The following is a 19,584-nucleotide window of genomic DNA, read 5'->3' as shown; positions in this document are numbered from 1 at the left end:
TCGGTGTCTCCCTCCTCTTTCACATTGAGTAGCCTAAGTACAGCCACACAGGGTTGTGTTCAGGTAAAAGGAACCAGGCTTAGGTGTGTGTGTGTACGTGTATTTGGCTTTATTGTTCAGGGAGGACTCACATGTGACAGTGATCCACAGTCACCCGACTCTAGCCAAGAGTCACATGACAAAAGCCTCTGGGTGGGGGTACCAGGCGACCGGTGTGTGTAGCCTTCTCTCTCTTTCTCTCTACATCTTTACCTCTCTCTCCCTCTCATACAAACACACACACACACACACGAACACACATACTGCAAACCCATCAATCTACCCAATGAACCGATGCGGGTGGCATGTTGCATACAAATCAAGGGAGAATGAGGGAATGAGCTCAATAACATTTGGGAAAGAAGGAAGAGAGAGAGAAAGCGTGACAGAGACAGAGAGAGAGAGAAAGTAAGAGAGAGAGAGTGGGGAGAGATTAAAGGAGGCAGGAGCGAGAGGGTGAGAGTGAGAGAGACAGGGAGGGAGGGAGAGATAGACACAGAGAGATGCCAGGGTATGAATGAATATGTATGCCTTTTTTTTCTGGCGTGGAGCCTGATTCATCTCAATGCCCCCCTTTGTTAATGACTACATCAGCGCAAACACACTCTCACACATTCTCTTTCTCACACACACACGCACACACACACAGACACACACACACACACACACACTAATGGACACAAACACACGCTTACACCTTTGTACCAGGACAAATAAGGGCACACATATGCTTAGGTTAACAGATGCACTGACTAGCGGAGCGAGGCGCTCACACTTGCCGCCATGCGGGCTGACACACTCTCCCTTCTCACACCTTCCCTCTGTCCCTCCCTGGTACATAGCGAGAGAGGCAGGCAGACAAAAGGCACTTTATGACAGAGAGATCCCTTCTTCCTCTGTCCTCCTCACCCACCATCCCTACGATCATTCTTTCCAAACATCTCTCCACTCTCCACCCCGTCTACCTCACTCTGTCCTCAGCCCCTCCTCGTGGATTTACTTCTCCTCCCCCCCCCCCCCCGCCGCTCCTCGCCTCCCTCCATCGTCCACTCTCCTCCCCTCTTCCTCCCTCGACAGTGGTAGACGTAAGAGGGAGGAGGAGGAGGGGTGAACACATCGAGAGAAATTCAGGTTTACATCCGATAGAGCATTAGCCGCCCTTGGCAAAGCCACGCACGTTTACTTACTCACATGCACACACACAGAGACACACACACACTCACACATACACACTCTCACACACACACACACAAAGACACAGGCACACGCACGCTCGCACACACTCACACAAACACACACACACATACGCACGCACAAACACACAGGGAAAGAGGCTCATTGTTATTCTGCACACAGATGCGGTCACAGGCAGGGCCAACCAGACAGCACAGAAACACCACCTCTCTCCTCTCTCTTTCCCTCTCTCATTCTCGCACACATTCCATCGATACTGACTACGCACTTTCATATTCCCAAACACAAAATCACCACTTTCAAATTCCAAGATAATTGCTGCCCTAACCTCTCCTCCTGTCTTTCAAATTTGGGATTTACACACACACACACACACACACACACACACACACACACACACACACACATTCCTTCACCTTGACTGATAGACACACTCCATACAAGCCGACACATTCTTCCTCTATAATACCAAGGCATAGTGTACAGTCATACACATAAGACAACAGTGCTTGAACAAAAGTGAGGCGAGAAACAAGAAGTTCAATGTATTAGCCTACTCCTAAAATGTATTAAAATATGTGTGTGGTTGAGTTGGATCGAGCTCAGTCCAGTCTCGCCCAATTCCAAACCTCTACCAGTGGTGTGGCGACACATGGCTTTGCGCTGTTCAAGAAGAAGAAGGCAAGCTCCAGGCTTCAACACCCAACAGTCACCACTAGAGGTCCCTGTTATCCATGCGTTCCTAGCAGTGTCGGTATGGAAGGACCATTTGACTTGTAAGTAATACCTCAACTGTAACAAGGTTTACCACTGAAGAGGACCAGGCAGAAGAGTTGGCAACATGCCAAACAAAGACATGTCACCAACACACACACACACACATCCCCGCTCACACACACACATCCCCCCACACACACGTCCCCGCACACACACACACACACACACGTCCCCACTCACACGCTCCTTGTTGTTTCCAAATCACCATGCGGACACTACCACAAACAAGTGTTTGCAGCTGCCACCGCCACAAACAAGTCCATCTGCATATGAGCCCACACACACACACACGCACACACACTAACACACACACACTAACACATACAGCAGACGCTTGGTGTTAATCAGTGAGGGCTGGCACAGTGCCCCGAGACACCACCACACCACTGGCACACAAAAGGAGAGAGTGAAATGCAGACGAAGGAGGAAGGGAGAGAGAAGAGACAGAAAACACAGGAAGGGCAGCTGAAGGAAGGATGAGAAAGGGGTGAAAGCGAAAGATGAATTAAAAAAAGCGCACCTCTTTCAGACTTGTAAACGGAGAGAAAACGTGTCGACATACGACGACGGCGACTCGGGTTGGGGAGCGATGAAGTCTGTCTGCCTTTCTGTCTGTATGTCTGTCCACTTGTGTGTGTAGAGGGGGGGGTCCAATTCTGTCTGACGCTTTTAGGCAGTGTTCCAACCTGGGAGACCCTAGAGGAATGAACGTCTGAGACAGCCAGCCAGTCAGCCCGTTAGACAGCCAGCCAGACAGATGCAGACAGCCAGCATGCCTGACCCAAAGACACAGCAGCACTCCAGCGCAAACCGCTAACAGAAGGAATTCTTTCTGTGTCACACGCTGACATCAGACTAGAAACATATTAGCCTTGTCCTTCATCAGTGTCACTATACACATCTGTTCCTATCCATATCTGAAGAGAGTGGGGCTTTAGTTGGGATTCAGAGATTGTGACAAGCACTGAGATTAAAGAGTTGGGTTGGAGTTGCAGAATCCACAGAGAATGCTGAGCGGATTTGCACAACATCATAGAGAAAGTTTAAAGTCACGGCAATTCAATCAACAGAGATGGATCAGAGTAAGAGGGAACACAACAAATCCCTCGCCAGACAAACATGAAGGCGATGACACAGATGCACTGCCATGATGAAGACAGAGCTCTGTTACAACCTCTGAGAATGAAGTCATCAGCCCGCTCCCTCTCTCCAGCCCTGGCACATCACCATGCCACCACAACAACAACAACAACAACAACAGGAAAGGAGGGGAGAACAGAGGGGAGGGATAGAGAGAGAGTTGGAAGCTGGACCAATGCCATATTTACCTTGTAGTAAGCGAATGCAAATTAGGCACCAACACCCACCGCCCCAAAGCCTCTCTGCCACACACACACACACACACACACACACACACTCAGAAACATAGACCCAAACACGCAGGGATAAAATGGGGTGCATGCTCCTTAGTTTCTTCTCACAACATTCGGTACCACCCTTCACGCCTACCAACAACACAGCATGACAGGGGCGATGCCCAAAGCTCTTTCCTATCTTCGTGTGTGCATGCAGTATCATGAGGGTGCTTTGTATGTACTGTATATGTCCATGTACTGCCTGTGAGTGTTTGTTTTATGTCCGAGTACCTAGTGTGCTCTAATGTTGCCTATACGGATGTGTGTGTGAGTGTGGCATTGCGGGTGTATCCCTACCTGGCACGCTGCAGACAGGAGATGAGTGCCAATGTGAAGCAGGAGGGTTGGCACTCTACAGCAGTCTGGGAGGAGAGACTGGCATGGTGTCTCTGACGAGGGATGGAGATTAAGAAGAAACACCAGCAAGGAGAAGAGGGGGGATGAGGTTTAGAGATGTGGCAACCCTGTGGGGATTGCGAACAAACTACTCACTAATCACCTTGGGCAAGTGAAATACTGTAACAGAGAAACAATGTCTATTCAACATGAGGAGTAAAATCTAGCTGATCGAGCCAGAGTGCAAATTAATTACACAAAACACCATACAGTTTATTAATAACTGTATATATTAGATAATAATCTGTATTGATATATAGGTTATACTCTATCCTTGATTTATTCAATAATAATGAAACAGTATCCTAATGGCTGATTGAATAAAAGATTATGGACAATTATACCCACAAATGATAGACGGTGTGTAAAGATCTTGGACTGTTGCCAATCAGCTCAGGATCAGAGACAATGAAACGCACTGTCCTGAGCAAGAAAAGGCTGCCTACACACACAAACAGACTCTTAATGTCACAAGCACACACACTCACTCTTTTACAATCCCCTTACATAAAATAACCCAGAGTTGTAGTTTAGCAATACTGTACGACTAGATTACACCCAATCACAGAGGAGCTTTCTCAAGACAAACACACTGGGTCCTTGTAAGAATCCGACACATTCAAGGCCATTTGAGTGCTTTAGGAGTCGTTGGCATAGCTCCTTTAATGATTTGCCAAGTACACAAATATCAACTGTATGAAGACATCTTATTATATGGCACGAGTGTATCGTAGACCACTTCACGGACAGTTCGGTAAGGGCTACAAAGAGGCGAGGTAGCCTAAAACGCAATAAAAATACTGTCACGTAGCCATACCGACGTTCATGGTGGGGTGTTAAGAGACGGGCCTGTCTCATCCTTGCTTCAAACCGGTAGTTATTGAGACCCATTTATTGCAGAATGTCGTAAAATCACAAATCACTCATTGGCACCTGGTTCATAAAACGGAAATGGTCTTCGCTGGCATTGTTTTTCAGTGTCCACGATCAACTGCCTAGGCTATGGTTAAATGTATTCCTTAATCCACTTCCAATATAATTAATAAACATGAGATATTACCAGCCTATTGAGATGGAAAAGACGCTCTCTAGTGGATGAAATAAGTTTACAGAAATGGTCAAACGTCCTTAGTTTGTTTTAATGAACGAAAACATCTAAGCGAAGACGAAGAAAAACGAAAGCAACAACATTTTGCTGACATTTTTTATTATTTTCAAAACAGTTCCAAGTCTGTTGAATTCATTTAGCTTGCAGTTTAAATTAAACATTGCAACAAAAAAATCATATAGGGTAGAGGAAATATTCACAGTGCAAACCCTTGAAACCAGTATGTACCACTACTACCAGTGCAATGCTATCCAGTTCACGTACTGTACTTACCCATCCATATCCCGATTTAGTCAAAATCGTTTAGGTCATTAATGTCCAAAGCAGGATGAAGCTAAACAAAGCCGCAGTTCCTCATTTTTAGCTGACTTCACATCCCTGCATAAAGCTTCCCAGTGGCATTCTAGCCATAGACATGTCTGATTCAAGCTCGCAAATCGCATCTTTCAAATATCCTGATGCTATGATACATTCAAAGACTCAACCATGGCAAATAACATTTCTAACATTTCATATCTTTAAAGTGCTATTCTTTCAAGATCTTGTGACTTAAGAATGCATATCCAATAAGATAGAGATGGCATTTAGATGGTACACTGCTAAAAAGTACCTGGGGGAAAAAAAAACATTGATCAAGAAACAACAAAAATGGTTATTACCCAACCCATCGTTCAAGTAAACCCAACCTAGCACTCTCACAAGTGTTTGTTTCTCCTCGCCTAACATGGTCAAATGACTTTTTTTTTCATAAACATGTATAGGGAAACCTAAAGAAATAAAGATCTTAGGGAAGCGGGGAAACTGGTGTTGATTCTTTGCGCAGGTCATGGACATCTGTGTCCAGTTCTCCGGTCAGGGTCAGGTCTGGGCTGAAGGATTTCAAAGGCTTTGTCTGTCACAAGATCATAGGGACATTTGAGACATTCAACAGTCTTGCTTCTCCTCCTCCGTCGCCTCCTCTTTCCTCCCCTCCTCTTTCCTCCCCATCACCCTCCCCCCCTGCCCCTCTCCCCTGCCCCTCCTTGTCTTTGTCCTTGTTCTTCCTGGACTTCTTCTTCTTGTGTTTGTGTCCCTTCAGCTCCCCCTCCTCACACTCCAAGCTAGCCTGTCTCTTGTGCTTTTTGTGTTTCTTGTGCTTCTTCAGTTTCTTCTTCTCCTTCTTGTCTCTCCTCTTCTCGTCTTTCCGGCTGTCCTGGCTGCAGGTGGAGCTCACGCTGCTGCTCCGGCTGCTCTCCCCTTCCGGCCCTTTCCCCGCATCCATCTTCCCCCCAGCCTCGGCCCTGTCCTCCCGCCTATCAGCCCGCTCCTTCTTCGCCTCCCTCCTCCTGTCCTCCCCCTGTCGGCCCTCCCCCCCCCGGTCATCCATCCTCCCCTCCGACTCGGAGTCGGGGCTCTCGCTGTAGTCGGGCACGAACGCAGCCTCGTCCGTCTCCCTGACAGAGTCGGACGGCTGTCTGTCAGGCTGGAGGCCAGTGGGGGACCGTGTCGCTGGGTTCTCTCTGCCCTTCTCCTTCCCCCTCCTTTCCCCCTCCCGCTCCTGGTCCATGTGGGGGGACTTTGGCTTGTCTCTCCTCGGGGGCTGTTGGTGACAATCGGGCTGGAGCGGTTCCCTAACAGGCCTGACCTCCATCTCTCTGGTTCCCTGGCTGTCCTGCTGGCTCTCTTTCCTCCCCGAAGGACCCTCAGCTCGGGGCTCCTCTCCCTTGGTTGCCCCTTTAATGGGCTGGTTCTCTGCGGAGCTGGGGGGCAGAGGGGGTCGTTTGTCCCGTGTCCTGTCCCGGCCAGGGCTGCTCTCACTGGGCCTCACAGGCTCCCAGCCTCGCCCGGCCTGGTTCCTGCTGGAGGAATCAGACATGTGCGAGTCTCTGTCCCAGCCCCGAGACCTGTGGGGGTCAGGGGGGGAGTCGCGTCGGCGGTGAGGGGGTCTGCCCGGCTCCCTGTCGTCGCGCCCGTCTCTGTGTCTGACGTCGAGGGGGTCTCTGCGTTTCTGGTCGGCCTTCTCTCTCGGGTCTCTGTTTCGGTGGTCGCTCGGCTTGCGCTCCGCCGCCACGGTCACGTTGTGGTCCCTGCCGTCGGAGGGTCTGCGCTCGGCCGGCCGCTCCCGCAGGGAAGAGTGCGAGGAGGACGAGGAGCTTTTCTCACTGCCGTGGTCGCTCCCCCGCTCGCCTGGCCTCTCTCGCTCCCGCTCTCTCCTCTCGCGCTCCGAGGGGTGAGAGGACGTGGAGGACGAGGAGGACGAGTGGGCCGGCCGACGTTTGTCCGTCACCTCCCTGCTCGACGCACTGCCGCGGTCCCTTTCCCGCTCCTTCCCCCTCTCCCTGCCCGCGGGCTCCTTGGCCCTCTGTCGCTCTTTGAACCTCTCCCTCTCTTTCTCCCTCTCGGCTTCCCGCTCCCTCGCCTGCTCTTTGTCTTTGTCCTCCTGTCTGTCTTTGTCAGCAGGTGAGATTTGGCCTTTGGAGCGCTGGGTCTCAGGTAAGATGCCCTTCTCACTAGAAGGAGGAGGAGCTTTCTCCGTCACGGGCCGCGACGAACCTTTCACTCTGTCCACCTCCCTCTCCCTGTCTTGGTCTCTCTCTTTCACCCTCGCTCTTCCTACCGGGCTCTCCGTTGCCACGGAGAGGGTGGGGAGTGGAGGGAGTGGAGGGGGTAGAGGAGCGTGCGGAGGAGCCTGGGGTTTGGCCGAGACCGCGACAGCTTCCTCCTTCTCTCCCTCCTCCTCGGAGTCTTCCTTCTCCCATTTGGAGCGAGGGACCTACACAGGGTTAAGGTGACTTTTTAGAAGAGATGTTCATGGACTGGGGGAATGTTTCGCATGTTGAAGCTGACTTGGATGAGATTCGTTCGTTGGTTGGTGTGTGTGTGTGTGTGTGTGTATGTGTGCCTGTTCGATGTTTCGTTTGTGCGCACGCGCGGCATACCTGTATGAGTACGATCTCATCCTCAGCAGGGGTAGAGCTGTCGTTGGTGTACTCTTCCAGAGTCTTCACTATAGTCTTCCTCTGCTCCAGTCTGTCCTCAGCGCTCAGGCCCCCTCCACGCAGAGGGCTGCCCCCGGTGGAGCTGGCACTGCATTACACCAAAGCGCCAAGTCACCGGTTACCAAATAAGCCACCGCGACAACAGTGTGTCAACAGTACTTCATTCATTCAGGAAGAATAAACTCACTAAATGGAAAACAGAACATGCTAACACCGCTAGGTTAGTCAAAGGATGACAACCCCGTTTTCAAAAATGGACTGTGCAAACGTCTCACCTCGTGTAGTCTACCACACCCGTGGAGCCGTCGGGCGTTAGGACCCTGCGGTGGCCTCGGCTTTTGCTCCTCTCCACCTTCTCTCCTTTGGTGGAGCTGCTGCCGGCCGGCCCCTGGAGCCCTCCTTCTCCACCTGCCTTCTTCTTCCCTTCCATGTTGATGTTGATCTTAATCTTCCCCTTCATCCCTCGCTCGATCAGGGGCCTTATGAGGGTCTCCTTCTCTCTCTCCTCCTCGTCAGTCTGGGTCTCTCCCTCCGGCTTGGGGGATGCCTTGGTCTCCATTCTACTGGGCTCCTCTCTCCCTCCCGGTGCGTTGAGCTCCTTATCGTCCGTGCTCTTCGCCTCTTTCCTCCCCCTCTCTTCTCTCCTCCTCCTTTTCTCGGGCTTGGTGTCTGGAGCACGGCTCCCGGAGGGTCTCTCCACTGGCCTGCCCGCCCTCTCAGCCTCCCTCTTGGGCTTGTCCTCTCTGGCAGACTCCCTGTCCTGCCTGGCTGCTGGTTCCTTCCAGACTCTCTGGTCCTCTTTAAAGGGCCTGGCATGGTCTGGTTCACTCTCGCTGTGCCTGTGGCCATCTGGCTTGGTTCTGGCAGCTTTGAGCTGGTCAGGTTGCCGGTCCGGTTGTGAATGAGAGAGAGGTGGACTCGCTTTAAGGGAGACAGACGTCTGGATATTCTGGCTGTATTCTGGTGCGGAGGAGTCTGGTTTGACGGGCAGAGTCTCCTCCCTGAGTCGTTTTACCGCCAGCTCAGTCGGAGGGGTCTTCTGGTCTTCGGCCCTTACCGGGCTGGTCTTGTGGTGGGCAGTTTTGAGAGTGTCTGTCTCCGGCTCTCTCTTTCTGGCAGTTCTTGAGCTCGTATTGGAGGAGTTTTCGTCTCTCCTGGTTCCACTGGAGTCGGATTTGCGCTTGGCCTTGTCACTCTTCGCCAGGTCCCTCCTCTCGTACCTTCCTCTGTCCGAGGCCGCCCTATCCGGTTTAGGAGGAGGTGGAGCTAAGGCTGAGGCGTCACTCTCCATTGGTTCATCCCGAACGGGGGTGGCATCGTCCCGGCCGGCGGCGTTGACGTCACTCGTTCCTTTCCTCTCCTTCCTCTGCGTTTCCTCTGTGGAATCCGAGGCGCTGAAAGAGGAGGATTCTCCTCCCCCTCTCCCATCTTCCCCTTTTCTCTTCTTCTTCTGCTTCCTGTGGGAGTGCGCACCAGGCTTGGAGGCACCAGGTCTAGCTGAGGTAACGGTGGCTACGCCAACAGTGAAGTTGGATGGCTCCTTGTCCTTGGTCGATCCCCGCGGGTTATCCTTATTGTCGGGCTTGACGATTGGCTGTTGTCCATACTTCTCCAAGCACCGCTCCTGGTAGGTCATCGCCGCCGTCCTCCCTTTGGAGGCTGGGCCTGGACTGGGACCTGAGGTAGGAGGGGAGTATTCCTCCCTTCTCCCCCCTCGACGGAAGGGGGAGCTCCGGGGTGAGGTGTCCCTGTTTCGGGTGTGTCGGGGCTGGGCGTAGCGGTCTGTGGGGGGGCTGTACGGTTCGGAGGGGCGAGCCCTGAAAGGAGGTGGGTGGACAGGGGGCAGGTGGGCGCTGTAGCTCTTGTAGTATTTCTCGTACCACTCTCTGTACTCACGCTCCCACTGGTGGTAGCGCTCCCTCTCCAGGGAATCGGTGCCGTCCGGAGCCCGTGGGGGGAAGCCCGCTTTGGGCTCTGGCAACAGGGGCTCTTTGTCTCGGTAGCGCTCCCGGCCCGGGTACTTGCGCTCTGCCTCGGGTGCCGGGCGCTCCCGGTCCGAGCCTGGTTTCTTGTTGGGCGGGGTGTGGTTCCGGTAGCCCCCAGGTCCTGGGGATCTGGATCTAGACCGGTAGCCACCCCCAGGCCCGTCTCTGCTCCGGTAGTGCGGGGGGGAGCGCGAGCGGGAGCGACGGTAGCCGCGGGAACGGGAGCGGTAAGCGCGGGGTCTTGCGGGGCGGCGAGGGTAAGGGGAGCGGGAGTAAGACCTGGAGCGGAGTCTGGGTCGGGAGCCGGACCGGGACCGGGAGCGACTCACGGAGCGGGAGTAGGAGCGAGGGGAACGAGACCGGGATTTGGAGTAAGAGCGGGAGGAGCCACTGTAGGACGAGCCCCTGTAGGGAGACTTAGACCTGGAGAGAGAGAGAGAGAGAGATAGTGAGAGAGAGAGAGAGAGAGAGAGAGAGAGAGAGAGAGAGAGAGAGAGAGAGAGAGAGAGAGAGAGAGAGAGAGAGAGAGAGAGAGAGGGAGAAAGAGAGGGAGGAAGAGAGGGAGGAAGAGAGGGAGGAAGAGAGGGGATCAATTAACACCAGATGAAAAACAGGCAAGAAAGGCCAGATGAGGCCAAAAGGGTGCAGGATAGGGTGAGAAAACAGGTATGAACAGATGAGAGAGAGAGCGAAAGAAACAGAGAAAAACTGAGACAGAGAAACAGAGAGAGAGGCACGGTGATAGGATAGGCAGACAGAGTCCGTGTGGTAGGGATTACCATGGTTACCTGGAGTAGGAGCGCCTCCTCTCCTTCTGCATCTTCCTGTACTCCAGCAGCTCCTTGGCAAAGTCGTTGGTGAACTCCTCCAGCTTGGACTTGTCACTGGCCCTGCCGCTGAAGAGGCTGGGAGGACTAGGGGAAGAGAGAAGAAGACACCGTCAGGTATCCACTCCCTCGCATGCTAACATGCCATGGATGCACCGATGACCCATGGCACCCCTCACATGAACTTTATCAGTTCATGACGAAAGGTTATCACGCTGTCGATCCCCCCCTTCCTTTTTCCCAGGTAAACAAAAGCAAACTCACTCCTCTTTCATCCTCCGCTGCTGTCTGTAGAAGTCGTCCTTGGAGAGGAAGGAGGGGTGAGGGGCGGAGGAGAGCGAGGGGATGGGGGCGCTGGGGAGGGGCGGAGGCTGGGAGGTGGAGGGCGCCCAGGGGGGGACGGGCATCACTCCAGGGACCGGAGGGAAGCCTGGCGGGGGTACAGGGTAGCTGGAGGGAGGCTGGCCCGGGGGGTAGTGCGGAGGAGGGTACTGGGGGAGCCCAACCCCAAGGAGCGGGGGTAGGTGCTGGGCGGAGGAGAAGAGAGAGGGAGGAGGAGGAAAGAGGGGTGGGGGTCCAGAGGATGGTGGGGGCTGGCTGGGAGGGAGGTGGGAGTGTTGGGGTTGGTCACTACGAGGCCTGTCATGGCCACTGGAGCTGGAGAAAGGAAGAGGAAGTGACATCAGAGAGGCAGGGCACACGGGAACTTTGTATTTTGTGTTTGTGGACGCCAAGCTGATGTAAGGATATGAAGGACTGTGGGAGGTTTTCCCTTGTCTAAAGGGATGGATATTTATGCTTATCTGTTGGGTTCTGTGAAGTCCTTTGTGACACCGCTTGCCAACAGGGCTACACAAATAAAGTCACTAAAATAAAACTTACGTGTCCCAACCGGGGGGTCCACCAGAGTGTCTGGGGGGGTTGGTTCTCGGGGGCGGGCCTGTGGGTCAAGAAAAAAATGCAACTTAACACAAACACACCCCATGTACTTGTTCTAGAAATCTTATAAAGATCTTATATGAAGTAACTCACCTGCTTTGTGGAGCGCGTGGCTGAGAGGAGGGGGCTGGGTTAGAACTTGGACATGGTAACCCTGGAGACAGCACACAGAACACAGACATAAGCAGGTCTGGTTAAAGGTTGCAAAACAAACCAACCAAAACTGTGTGAATGCAATGGACAGCATAGTGTGTGTGTTTGTGTGTACTCACTGTGGGGATGAGAGGTGTGGGAGGCGGGGGGTCCGCAGAGACCACCACAGACTGGGTCGGCACCACGTCCTCAACCTCTCTGGAAGACGGCAAGGGTTGCAACATTGTTACACACCACTGACGTGGGTGAGGGTGTATTGAGATGACACCCATGTCGAAAGCATCTATGATTTCTCTGATGCCTGAGTGTGTGATTCTGTCTGTACACGGTACGTGTAATTGTGTGTATGTATGTGTGATTGTGTGTGAGTGGTGTGTGTGTGTGGTGTGTGTGTGTGTGCCTGCTTACTTGGCAGGCGGCTCCACATGGCTGGGTAGGTGCTGAGGGGAGGCAGCAGGCGTGCTGTGGGAGGAGGAGCCTGCAGTGGTTTTCCCACCAATGGGAGGCGTGCCAGGCTGTTGGGCCAATGGTGGGGTGTCGGCCGCAGGAGGGCGGGGCATGAGAGGATCCTGCTGGCTCCTCGTTTGCTGGTAGGGGCGTAGAAGGCGGGGCTGAGGAGGGGGGGGGTTAGGGGGCAGGGCGGAGCCAGCAGAGTCCGGAGGGCCGCCCTTCTTCATGCGTTTGGTGTAGCCCGTCTCATTCTTGAAGTTGTTCACTGCCTGGAGACAGACCGGAGGGGAAATTGGTCAAGTAGCATTTGCAGTACAGGGCGAACTGAACACAACCGGTCAGGTAGGAGGTGCATTTGATTTAGTCTGCTACGTGCACGAACCGGGTGGCACTCTAATCTTCCCTGTGTCTCGGGGGGGAGAGCCTTACCTGGCGCAGGAACTTATTGGCTATGAGGGCGTCGGGGGAGACGTCTGATTTGCCGCAGGTGGGACAGAGGTGTTCGTCTGACTCCAGCAGAGCCGTCCGGATACCTGAGAAGAGTCAACATGGAACAGGTCGGGGCGGAAAGGACCCAGGGCGGAAACAAAGTTGTACTACAATCCCATATTGGGACTAGTGAGGGGGTGAGCAGGTGAGGGGGTGTTTTGGATGTCAATGAGTGTGTGTGTGTGTGTGTGTGGCGTGTAGACTCACAGTCGTCACCGTGACTGTGTGCGAGTGCGGGCCGTGTTTGTGCGTGTGCGTTCAGACTCACAGTCGTCACAGTAACTGTTGCCGCAGCAGGGGATGACGACGGCGTCGGTCATGAGGTCTTTGCAGAGGAGACACAGCAGCTCATCCGGGATGGGGTCTTCATCCTCCTCCGAGGACGACTTGGCCCGGGCCACGAAGGGAGGCTTCTCCTTCTTACCAATGGCGTACGCCTCACTATCAGAATGGGATTTATTTTCACTCTCAGAATCAGAAAGGGATTTATTTTCACTCTCAGAATCAGAAAGGGATTTATTTTCACTATTGAAATCAGAATCAGAAAGGGATTTCTTCGCCATGAAAGTTTGCACAGACAAGGAATTTGCTTTGGCAGGAAGGTGCATACAATAAACATATAGGAACCTAAAATTTAAATGTGGTCTAGCTATACCAAGGGTACATTAACTAGCAATACTAAGTGGAATAGAATTCAAATAGAATATACAATAAAATCAAATATAAAGTTGCCGTAAAATAAAATATAACACACGAGCCCTTTATACACTGGCTGCCAAAAACACGACTTTGACACGCGGGGGACCACACAAAAGCCCTTTCCAGTGTCGTGGATGGGGGGGGGGGGGTCAGAGGACAGGAGTACTTACGCGTCTATGGTGGGGATGGCGTAGCGGCCGGTGTTGGTCAACATGGCTCCCTTGATGCTGGGGTCGTCCACCTCCATCATGAAGGAGCGAGGGATGCCCGTGCTCTTCTTGATCCTCTGAGGAGCCTCGAAGCTTTTATCCTGCTGGCACGACCACACACGCGCACGTCACATGCTTGGCGTGTCGCACGTGCACACCTCTTTTGATTCGGTCTCGCGTTCGGTTGTCGGTTGTGTCAAGTGCAACGCGTTGGATTAAACGTGTGTGTTAAATGTCGAGTCAATGAGGAGAATCTTGCGTTCTGTTGCACATTTGAATCAGTAATAAAAAAATAGTACGGGGAAAAAAAAAAAACTGTTAATAAATCATACAAATGAAAAAAGAAAAGACAACATCTCAATTTGTCTTTATAAGCTGTTGAGTGGGAACAGACGATTGGTTGAACAGATAAACAGAGCTGCAGGGGACATCACAGATGTGTCCTATTACCCCATTGGTTGGACAGTTCCTGATGTAGTGGCCGTTCTTGCCACAGCGGAAGCAGGTGTAGTTGGGGGGGGGCGGCCCTGACAGCTTCTTCGTGTAGCTGGTTGGATAAAGGAACAGATAAGTCGTTCGACAAGCCCACAGCATGGATGAAATGATATATATACACATGTCACAAAACCAGGCTTCCAGACTGAGGATATCAAGGTGGGGGGGGGGGGGGGGGGTGAGTAGATGGCTCAGACCACCAGATGGTCCAGGAGGGACCAAGTGAACTAATGACATGTGCTTCGGGGCAGAGCCCCTCTTTGTCTGCGTACTCACTGGATGGGGTCGTAGTCGTGGTTGGACTGTGACATCATGGCGCGGATCTTGTCTTCCTCGGAGGCGTTGGCCTCGGCCAGGTTTGCGGTCTGCGTCGCAGGGGTGAGACAGCAGCATCACACACACACACACAGGACAGAAGTTAGACGGGTCAACAGGAAACGCAGAGACAGGACTGGATACATGCTGATATGAACTTGGTTTGGATTTGTTGATGTGGAGGTTGCTACCCAAGCCTCTAAGATCTAGCTGTCTAAAGTCTTGGTCTGGACCGACACAATGACCCTCACATTAACCAGGCTCCAGAAAGACAAGCTGGTGGAGCAGCACTGATGCTGCTTGTGTCTCTGCTGACGTCTGTTAGTCCCAGCATATAGCTGGGGACACGCAACCCTAAAGAGCCTTGTTGGGTTTACTTGTTAACCATGTACTGAACCAAACAAATCACTGTTGGGAATCTGGCTTCATTCAATAACCTCACTGACTGTTCAGAGGTATGTTAAAGACCTAACACTGTTGTTTTCTATAAGTGAAGCCTTGTCCTTCAAATTGACTAGTTTTAGCTTCAATACATCTTGCCATCTTGAAACTTAAAATAAGAACTGCATCATGAACAGAGTCTTGACACAAAACTCTGGTTCTGAGTTACTTTGTTCAACCCAGTTAGATTGAGGCCAGTATTGATCCCAATCCAACCGAGGACAAATCACTGAATGACTGTAAAATACTAAAGCACTGCGAGAGAAAAACACCAATATGCATGCAAGGCACACCACTAGTCCACACACTCATGGTCAGGGTCTAAGAGACATTCGCCAAATTTTATTGACAAAAAAGAAAAAAAAAAACGTCAAACACAGTAATTCTCCCATTGGCCCAAGAATCCAACCCCACTCAAATACAATTACACTGGAAACGTTGGTTTCATTACATAAGACTAGACTCAACTGCAATTCAGGTATATGATCAGTTTACAACCAGTACCAGTCCTTTACAAAGTCATCACTCAAGAAATGTGCAAATATATGGTCAATATTGTAAGCATTTCAAATCTACACCATGGTGTACATTTGCAACATCAGACACTCTTTCACTATAAGTAAATTGCTAACAGAATCTGCCTTCACAAACAAATGCTGTGTTCACAGTGACAAAGCATGATGAGTGAGGTCAAGTAATCAGGGTTACACAGAAGATGACAGTCATATACAGCAGCCTCATCCCGGGAGGCTGAAACAAAAAGTGTACAAACGTGTGTGCTTTAGAAGCAACCTGAGGGAGGACTAATATCCATGGAGAACAAAAAAAGATGTTGTGAATCCTCATGAGAAAAATGAAAAAGGATAAAAGCAATGTTGACCCAAAAAGTAAACGATTTCTTTCTTCTGGACTGTTACAGCGGTACAGTCCTGGTAGCGCGTGCGTGTGTGTGTGTGTGCACGTGTGTGTGTGCGCTTGTGTGTTTATGTGCGCTCAGCGAGAGGAAACAGACAAGCAGCATGCTGTAAGGTGCTTCACCCAATGACAAGGCTAACTCGTCAGGACAGCCACAAATAACAATTCATATTAATACTATTAATACTGATCAATACATGAAATATCAGCAGCAGTTGGGGAAATGAGTATTAAATCTGCAAAAAAAGACTGACAGTGGCTACATTGAAAACACCAGGAAGAATTTTTTTTAACTTAATTTGACCTTCATATTAATTATAAAGACATAGATGGCGTTTCTAACATCCATTAGGTGACTCTCATATGTCAATATAAACAATGTTAGGCCTAACAGTTGTTAAATAATGATCAGTGTCAAGACTTGTGTGCTGAATCATAACATGTATAAAAAAAATGTATGAATAAGTATACATTATATACAGTGTACTGCAGAAGGCAAGGTAAGAAGTACATTCATAAACACTACTATTCATGAACTACTGATCAAAAGAAAGATTCCATGAGATTCCAAAAGAGTGTGTTCAAACAGAGAGGGTTTCACTGAGGGGGTATACCTTAGACAGCTGGGCCAGAGACACAGACGCCGCATGATCATCCATCTGTTAGAATTAAAGACAAAGTCAGTTTACCACCAAGACGCATATAAGAGGAACCACAACCAGGACTGAAACAGACACACATATATATACATATATACACATATATAAGCCCTGCCTACATTCTAGGCACTGACACTTTCCAACATCGATGAAGACGTAACTGAGATATATCTTGTCTAAGAAGGAATAACACAACCTAACACTGGCCTGTGAGAGAGGACTCTCAACCACAAGAGTTCAGGACTGGACTAGCTCAGCTAAAAAGGGCTTTGCCTCCAGACCTATCTTCTCATTGTCACTCAGATAACTTATTAGTGTGCTGGCGTTGGCCTTCTGTCTATCGGTCTCAAACACACATGGGCACAGCTATCAGATTCAGGCCCACTGCCCTACCCTTAGACATTCACACGGTGTTAGGTATAGGGGTTTAGACAGCAGGATACAAATGGGAAGTTTAAAGGCTCAAAGGTTTTTATTAGAAAAACATAAAAACAATAACAGTTTTACAGTCGCATCATATTTATAGAAACTACTGGACATGTTCCACTTCTTTTCAGGCAAATCATAAAGACCGATCATACAGACATCTGTACAATAGATTGCCATAACCTTTTTTTCCATGTTTGATTTCAGTGGGAAATATTGCACAGTGCAGCAGTCACATGCACGCTTTCGAACAGTTTTCAAGTTTTGGAGAGAAATAAAACATTTTTTCAAAATCGAATAAACATTGGATTTTTCGATCGTTACATTGGATTTCAGGAGTAGGATGATGATTGCATCTCGACAACACTGGAGTGGTTCGAGAACATTGTGCCCACGTTCAAGAGCACCATGTGGAGGCGTAAGTGTGAGTTCAGTGTGGGGTGAGGTGTGGTTTGGTTACATACGGCTTTGGAGGGTCCCACGACATGGTGATGGTCAGAGCGTCCACTGAAACACAAACAAGAGGCAGTGTGTCAACTTTGCAGTAGAGCCAGGGAAGCACAATGGGGCCATTTCCCCAGACACAGAGTAGGCCTAGCCCTGGAATAAAATAGCCTACACTGCATGCTCCCATTGAATGGAACTCTTATGTTCGACTGAAAGCAGCCAGGGAGGGTGGAGTCATTCCTGGGCCTACGCAGGCTTGTCAGGGCTCTGCAGGTGGCTGAGAGTTGTGGTGAAGCATTCGTTTTTTTTTTTTTTTTTTTTTTGCCTAACCGACAGTTTCTATGACATCAAAACCTGAATGGGGAGTCATAAATCCTCACTTCTCCAAAAACAGTTATTCGGATATCCCTTCCGCTTAACTCACTTTAAACCCATAACTTACCTCCCGCCACAATTTGGGTGTCATTCTTGTATACATTTGAAGAGAACGGCACCAAATTGGACAGGATCCACTAAGAAACAAGTGATCTGACTCAGGTGAGAAGTACAAGTGTGTAGAGAACACAGGAGTCACAGTCAACACTTACATGAGATAGGTTTTATTAGTGGCTTTGACTCCTCCCAGGGGTATTCTCTTGATGATGACTGAGGAGTTCTTGGCGATAAGTGCTGTATCATCATGGTATTCTACAAATTAGAGGATGAGAGAGGAAAGGGAGGGACTATGGATCTGCAGAATGCTCTGTTTATGTGACCTGCTTTGAAATCCAAAAGATAATGATTATTTAATCTTGCCATGTTATCATGAAGTAGAATATCTGACATTTATATGGATTAAGTATGCAACTAGGAAGCCTATTACGAACCAGAACTGGTTTTATAAACTTTTCTAAGGTTGTTGTTTTACCGTGACGCAACCACTTTCCGTAAGCCGCACAGCTGTCAAAGCCGACATGGCCAGGTCAAGGCCCACGTGCGGCAAATGGTCAATGATCACTCACCACCATAGCTAATTATATTGCAAATATGTGTATCTAAGATGGTCCCGCGTTCAACACCGACTTGAAATTACCTCAATTTAGCTAGCTAGGCTAACTTGAACATGACATGACCAGTTTATCAGCTGTATCAGACGCCCAAACATGAAGAATTGCTTACCTTCTTTAGTCTGTGCGTTGGTTATCTGTAGATCACAATCGCCTGCCTTGAGTTTCTCCCGGCCCATAATTTGTCTCTTCAAATCACTCAAAGTGATGTGCAGGCCATCGAAAGTGACGGTGTCATATTGGAGTTTGGACGAGAACTTATAATGCACACAAGCCATTTTGAAAGTAGCGCAACTGCTAGACCCCCTGATAGAAAACTAGTTAGCTTTGTAATTACACTAGTTTTAAAACGGCTAGCTACAAGCTCTTCAACTAGATAGACAAAGGTATATTAGATATCTAGCACACAGCTGGTGCTGGCTACCTTACTTACTTGTCCAGTTTGCTAACGATTAGGCTTTCAGCTAGCTAGCTAGTGGCTAGCACTCACTGTAGCGCACCAAGTCTGTTAAAGACAGTGGCTTGCTAAGCAACGCAGTTTTTTAAATTACTTTAATTTCTGTCTGTTTCAAGTGATAAATTGTGTAGGTTTTTATTCCGTTCCATTTTAAATAATTTTGGATATGATACGTTCCGTTGATTACCAGCTGTACTTGGCTCGCTAAACTAGCTCAATAGCTATAGCTTGCTGTCTCCACAACGACCTGTCATATGATCGGGGTTTCCGAAATGCAAGCGCAAGGACCACGTTCAGAACGTCAGTGTCTCTCTATAGACTTGCGCAGAACACTTATAGGAGGCTCGATCATTTTGACAATAAAAAAATAAAATAATTTATAAATGTGTTAAAGACAGTTAATTAAAACCATGAAAATAACCACCTAAAAGACAAGTTCTGCCGTGAGCCATTTAGGCAAACAAAAACGTATAAACAGTTCAAACAGTTAAAGTGACCACTAGATGGTGAACCAACATAATTTATAATCATGAGTTTTTAAGTTTCTCTAAGAACCTTTCTATTCAGGAATACCTTTTTTACTATGACGATTTAGAGACACTTTTTGTCAAGCTGAACATACTTTTCTTTAACTTATTGTGATCAGGTTGTTGTTCTGCAAAGGTCTCATGCAAAGCTACCTCAACAACATTTTACTGAAAACAGGTAGCCTAATAGCCTACCAC

At 49.7% G+C, this 19,584-nt stretch overlaps 2 protein-coding genes across 4 annotated transcripts in view; both read right to left on the bottom strand.

Moving 5' to 3' along the window:
• LOC146253197 (trinucleotide repeat-containing gene 6A protein-like) overlaps nucleotides 1-2,598 on the bottom strand; it is a 34,263-nt gene extending 31,665 nt beyond the window's left edge. The window contains exon 1 of one of the 2 annotated variants that reach the window (XM_084677066.1): nucleotides 2,531-2,598. The gene's annotated coding sequence lies outside the window, so the exon portion shown is untranslated. The remainder of the gene's footprint in view (nucleotides 1-2,530) is intronic. The other variant, XM_084677070.1, reaches the window with a different exon arrangement.
• A 2,413-nt stretch (nucleotides 2,599-5,011) lies between these two features.
• rbbp6 (retinoblastoma binding protein 6) lies at nucleotides 5,012-19,138 on the bottom strand. 2 transcript variants are annotated; one of them, XM_084677546.1, is made up of 18 exons: nucleotides 18,515-19,138; nucleotides 17,944-18,043; nucleotides 17,374-17,416; nucleotides 16,439-16,483; nucleotides 14,430-14,518; nucleotides 14,109-14,205; nucleotides 13,620-13,762; nucleotides 13,019-13,191; nucleotides 12,691-12,794; nucleotides 12,220-12,530; nucleotides 11,931-12,009; nucleotides 11,752-11,812; nucleotides 11,602-11,659; nucleotides 10,984-11,376; nucleotides 10,681-10,806; nucleotides 8,183-10,315; nucleotides 7,848-7,995; nucleotides 5,012-7,681 (listed from the first exon to the last, which is right to left on the bottom strand). In XM_084677546.1, exons 1-18 carry the CDS (start codon nucleotides 18,678-18,680, stop codon nucleotides 5,825-5,827), a joined length of 6,126 nt encoding a protein of 2,041 aa, XP_084533672.1. In that variant the 5' UTR covers nucleotides 18,681-19,138; the 3' UTR covers nucleotides 5,012-5,824. The 2 variants fall into 2 exon arrangements, with proteins under 2 accessions (XP_084533672.1, XP_084533673.1); XM_084677547.1 differs by having other exon boundaries at nucleotides 13,620-13,759.
• Between the last annotated feature and the right edge of the window lie 446 nt (nucleotides 19,139-19,584).

This window comes from Hypomesus nipponensis, chromosome 17 (genome assembly GCF_054491055.1).
Source record: "Hypomesus nipponensis isolate SF chromosome 17, ASM5449105v1, whole genome shotgun sequence".
Lineage (NCBI taxonomy): Eukaryota > Metazoa > Chordata > Actinopteri > Osmeriformes > Osmeridae > Hypomesus > Hypomesus nipponensis.
This window is presented reverse-complemented; position numbering and strand designations above follow the sequence as displayed.

Excerpts from the sequence above, each read along its gene's own strand:
- rbbp6 (XM_084677546.1), bottom strand. The coding sequence starts at position 18,680 with ATGGCTTGTGTGCATTATAAGTTCTCGTCCAAACTCCAATATGACACC. Across the intron at positions 11,660-11,751 it reads CCACGCGCTCCACAAAGCAG|GCCCGCCCCCGAGAACCAAC; the intron begins GTGAGTTACTTC and ends CTTGACCCACAG. Across the intron at positions 10,807-10,983 it reads CAGCGGAGGATGAAAGAGGA|TCCTCCCAGCCTCTTCAGCG; the intron begins GTGAGTTTGCTT and ends CTCTTCCCCTAG.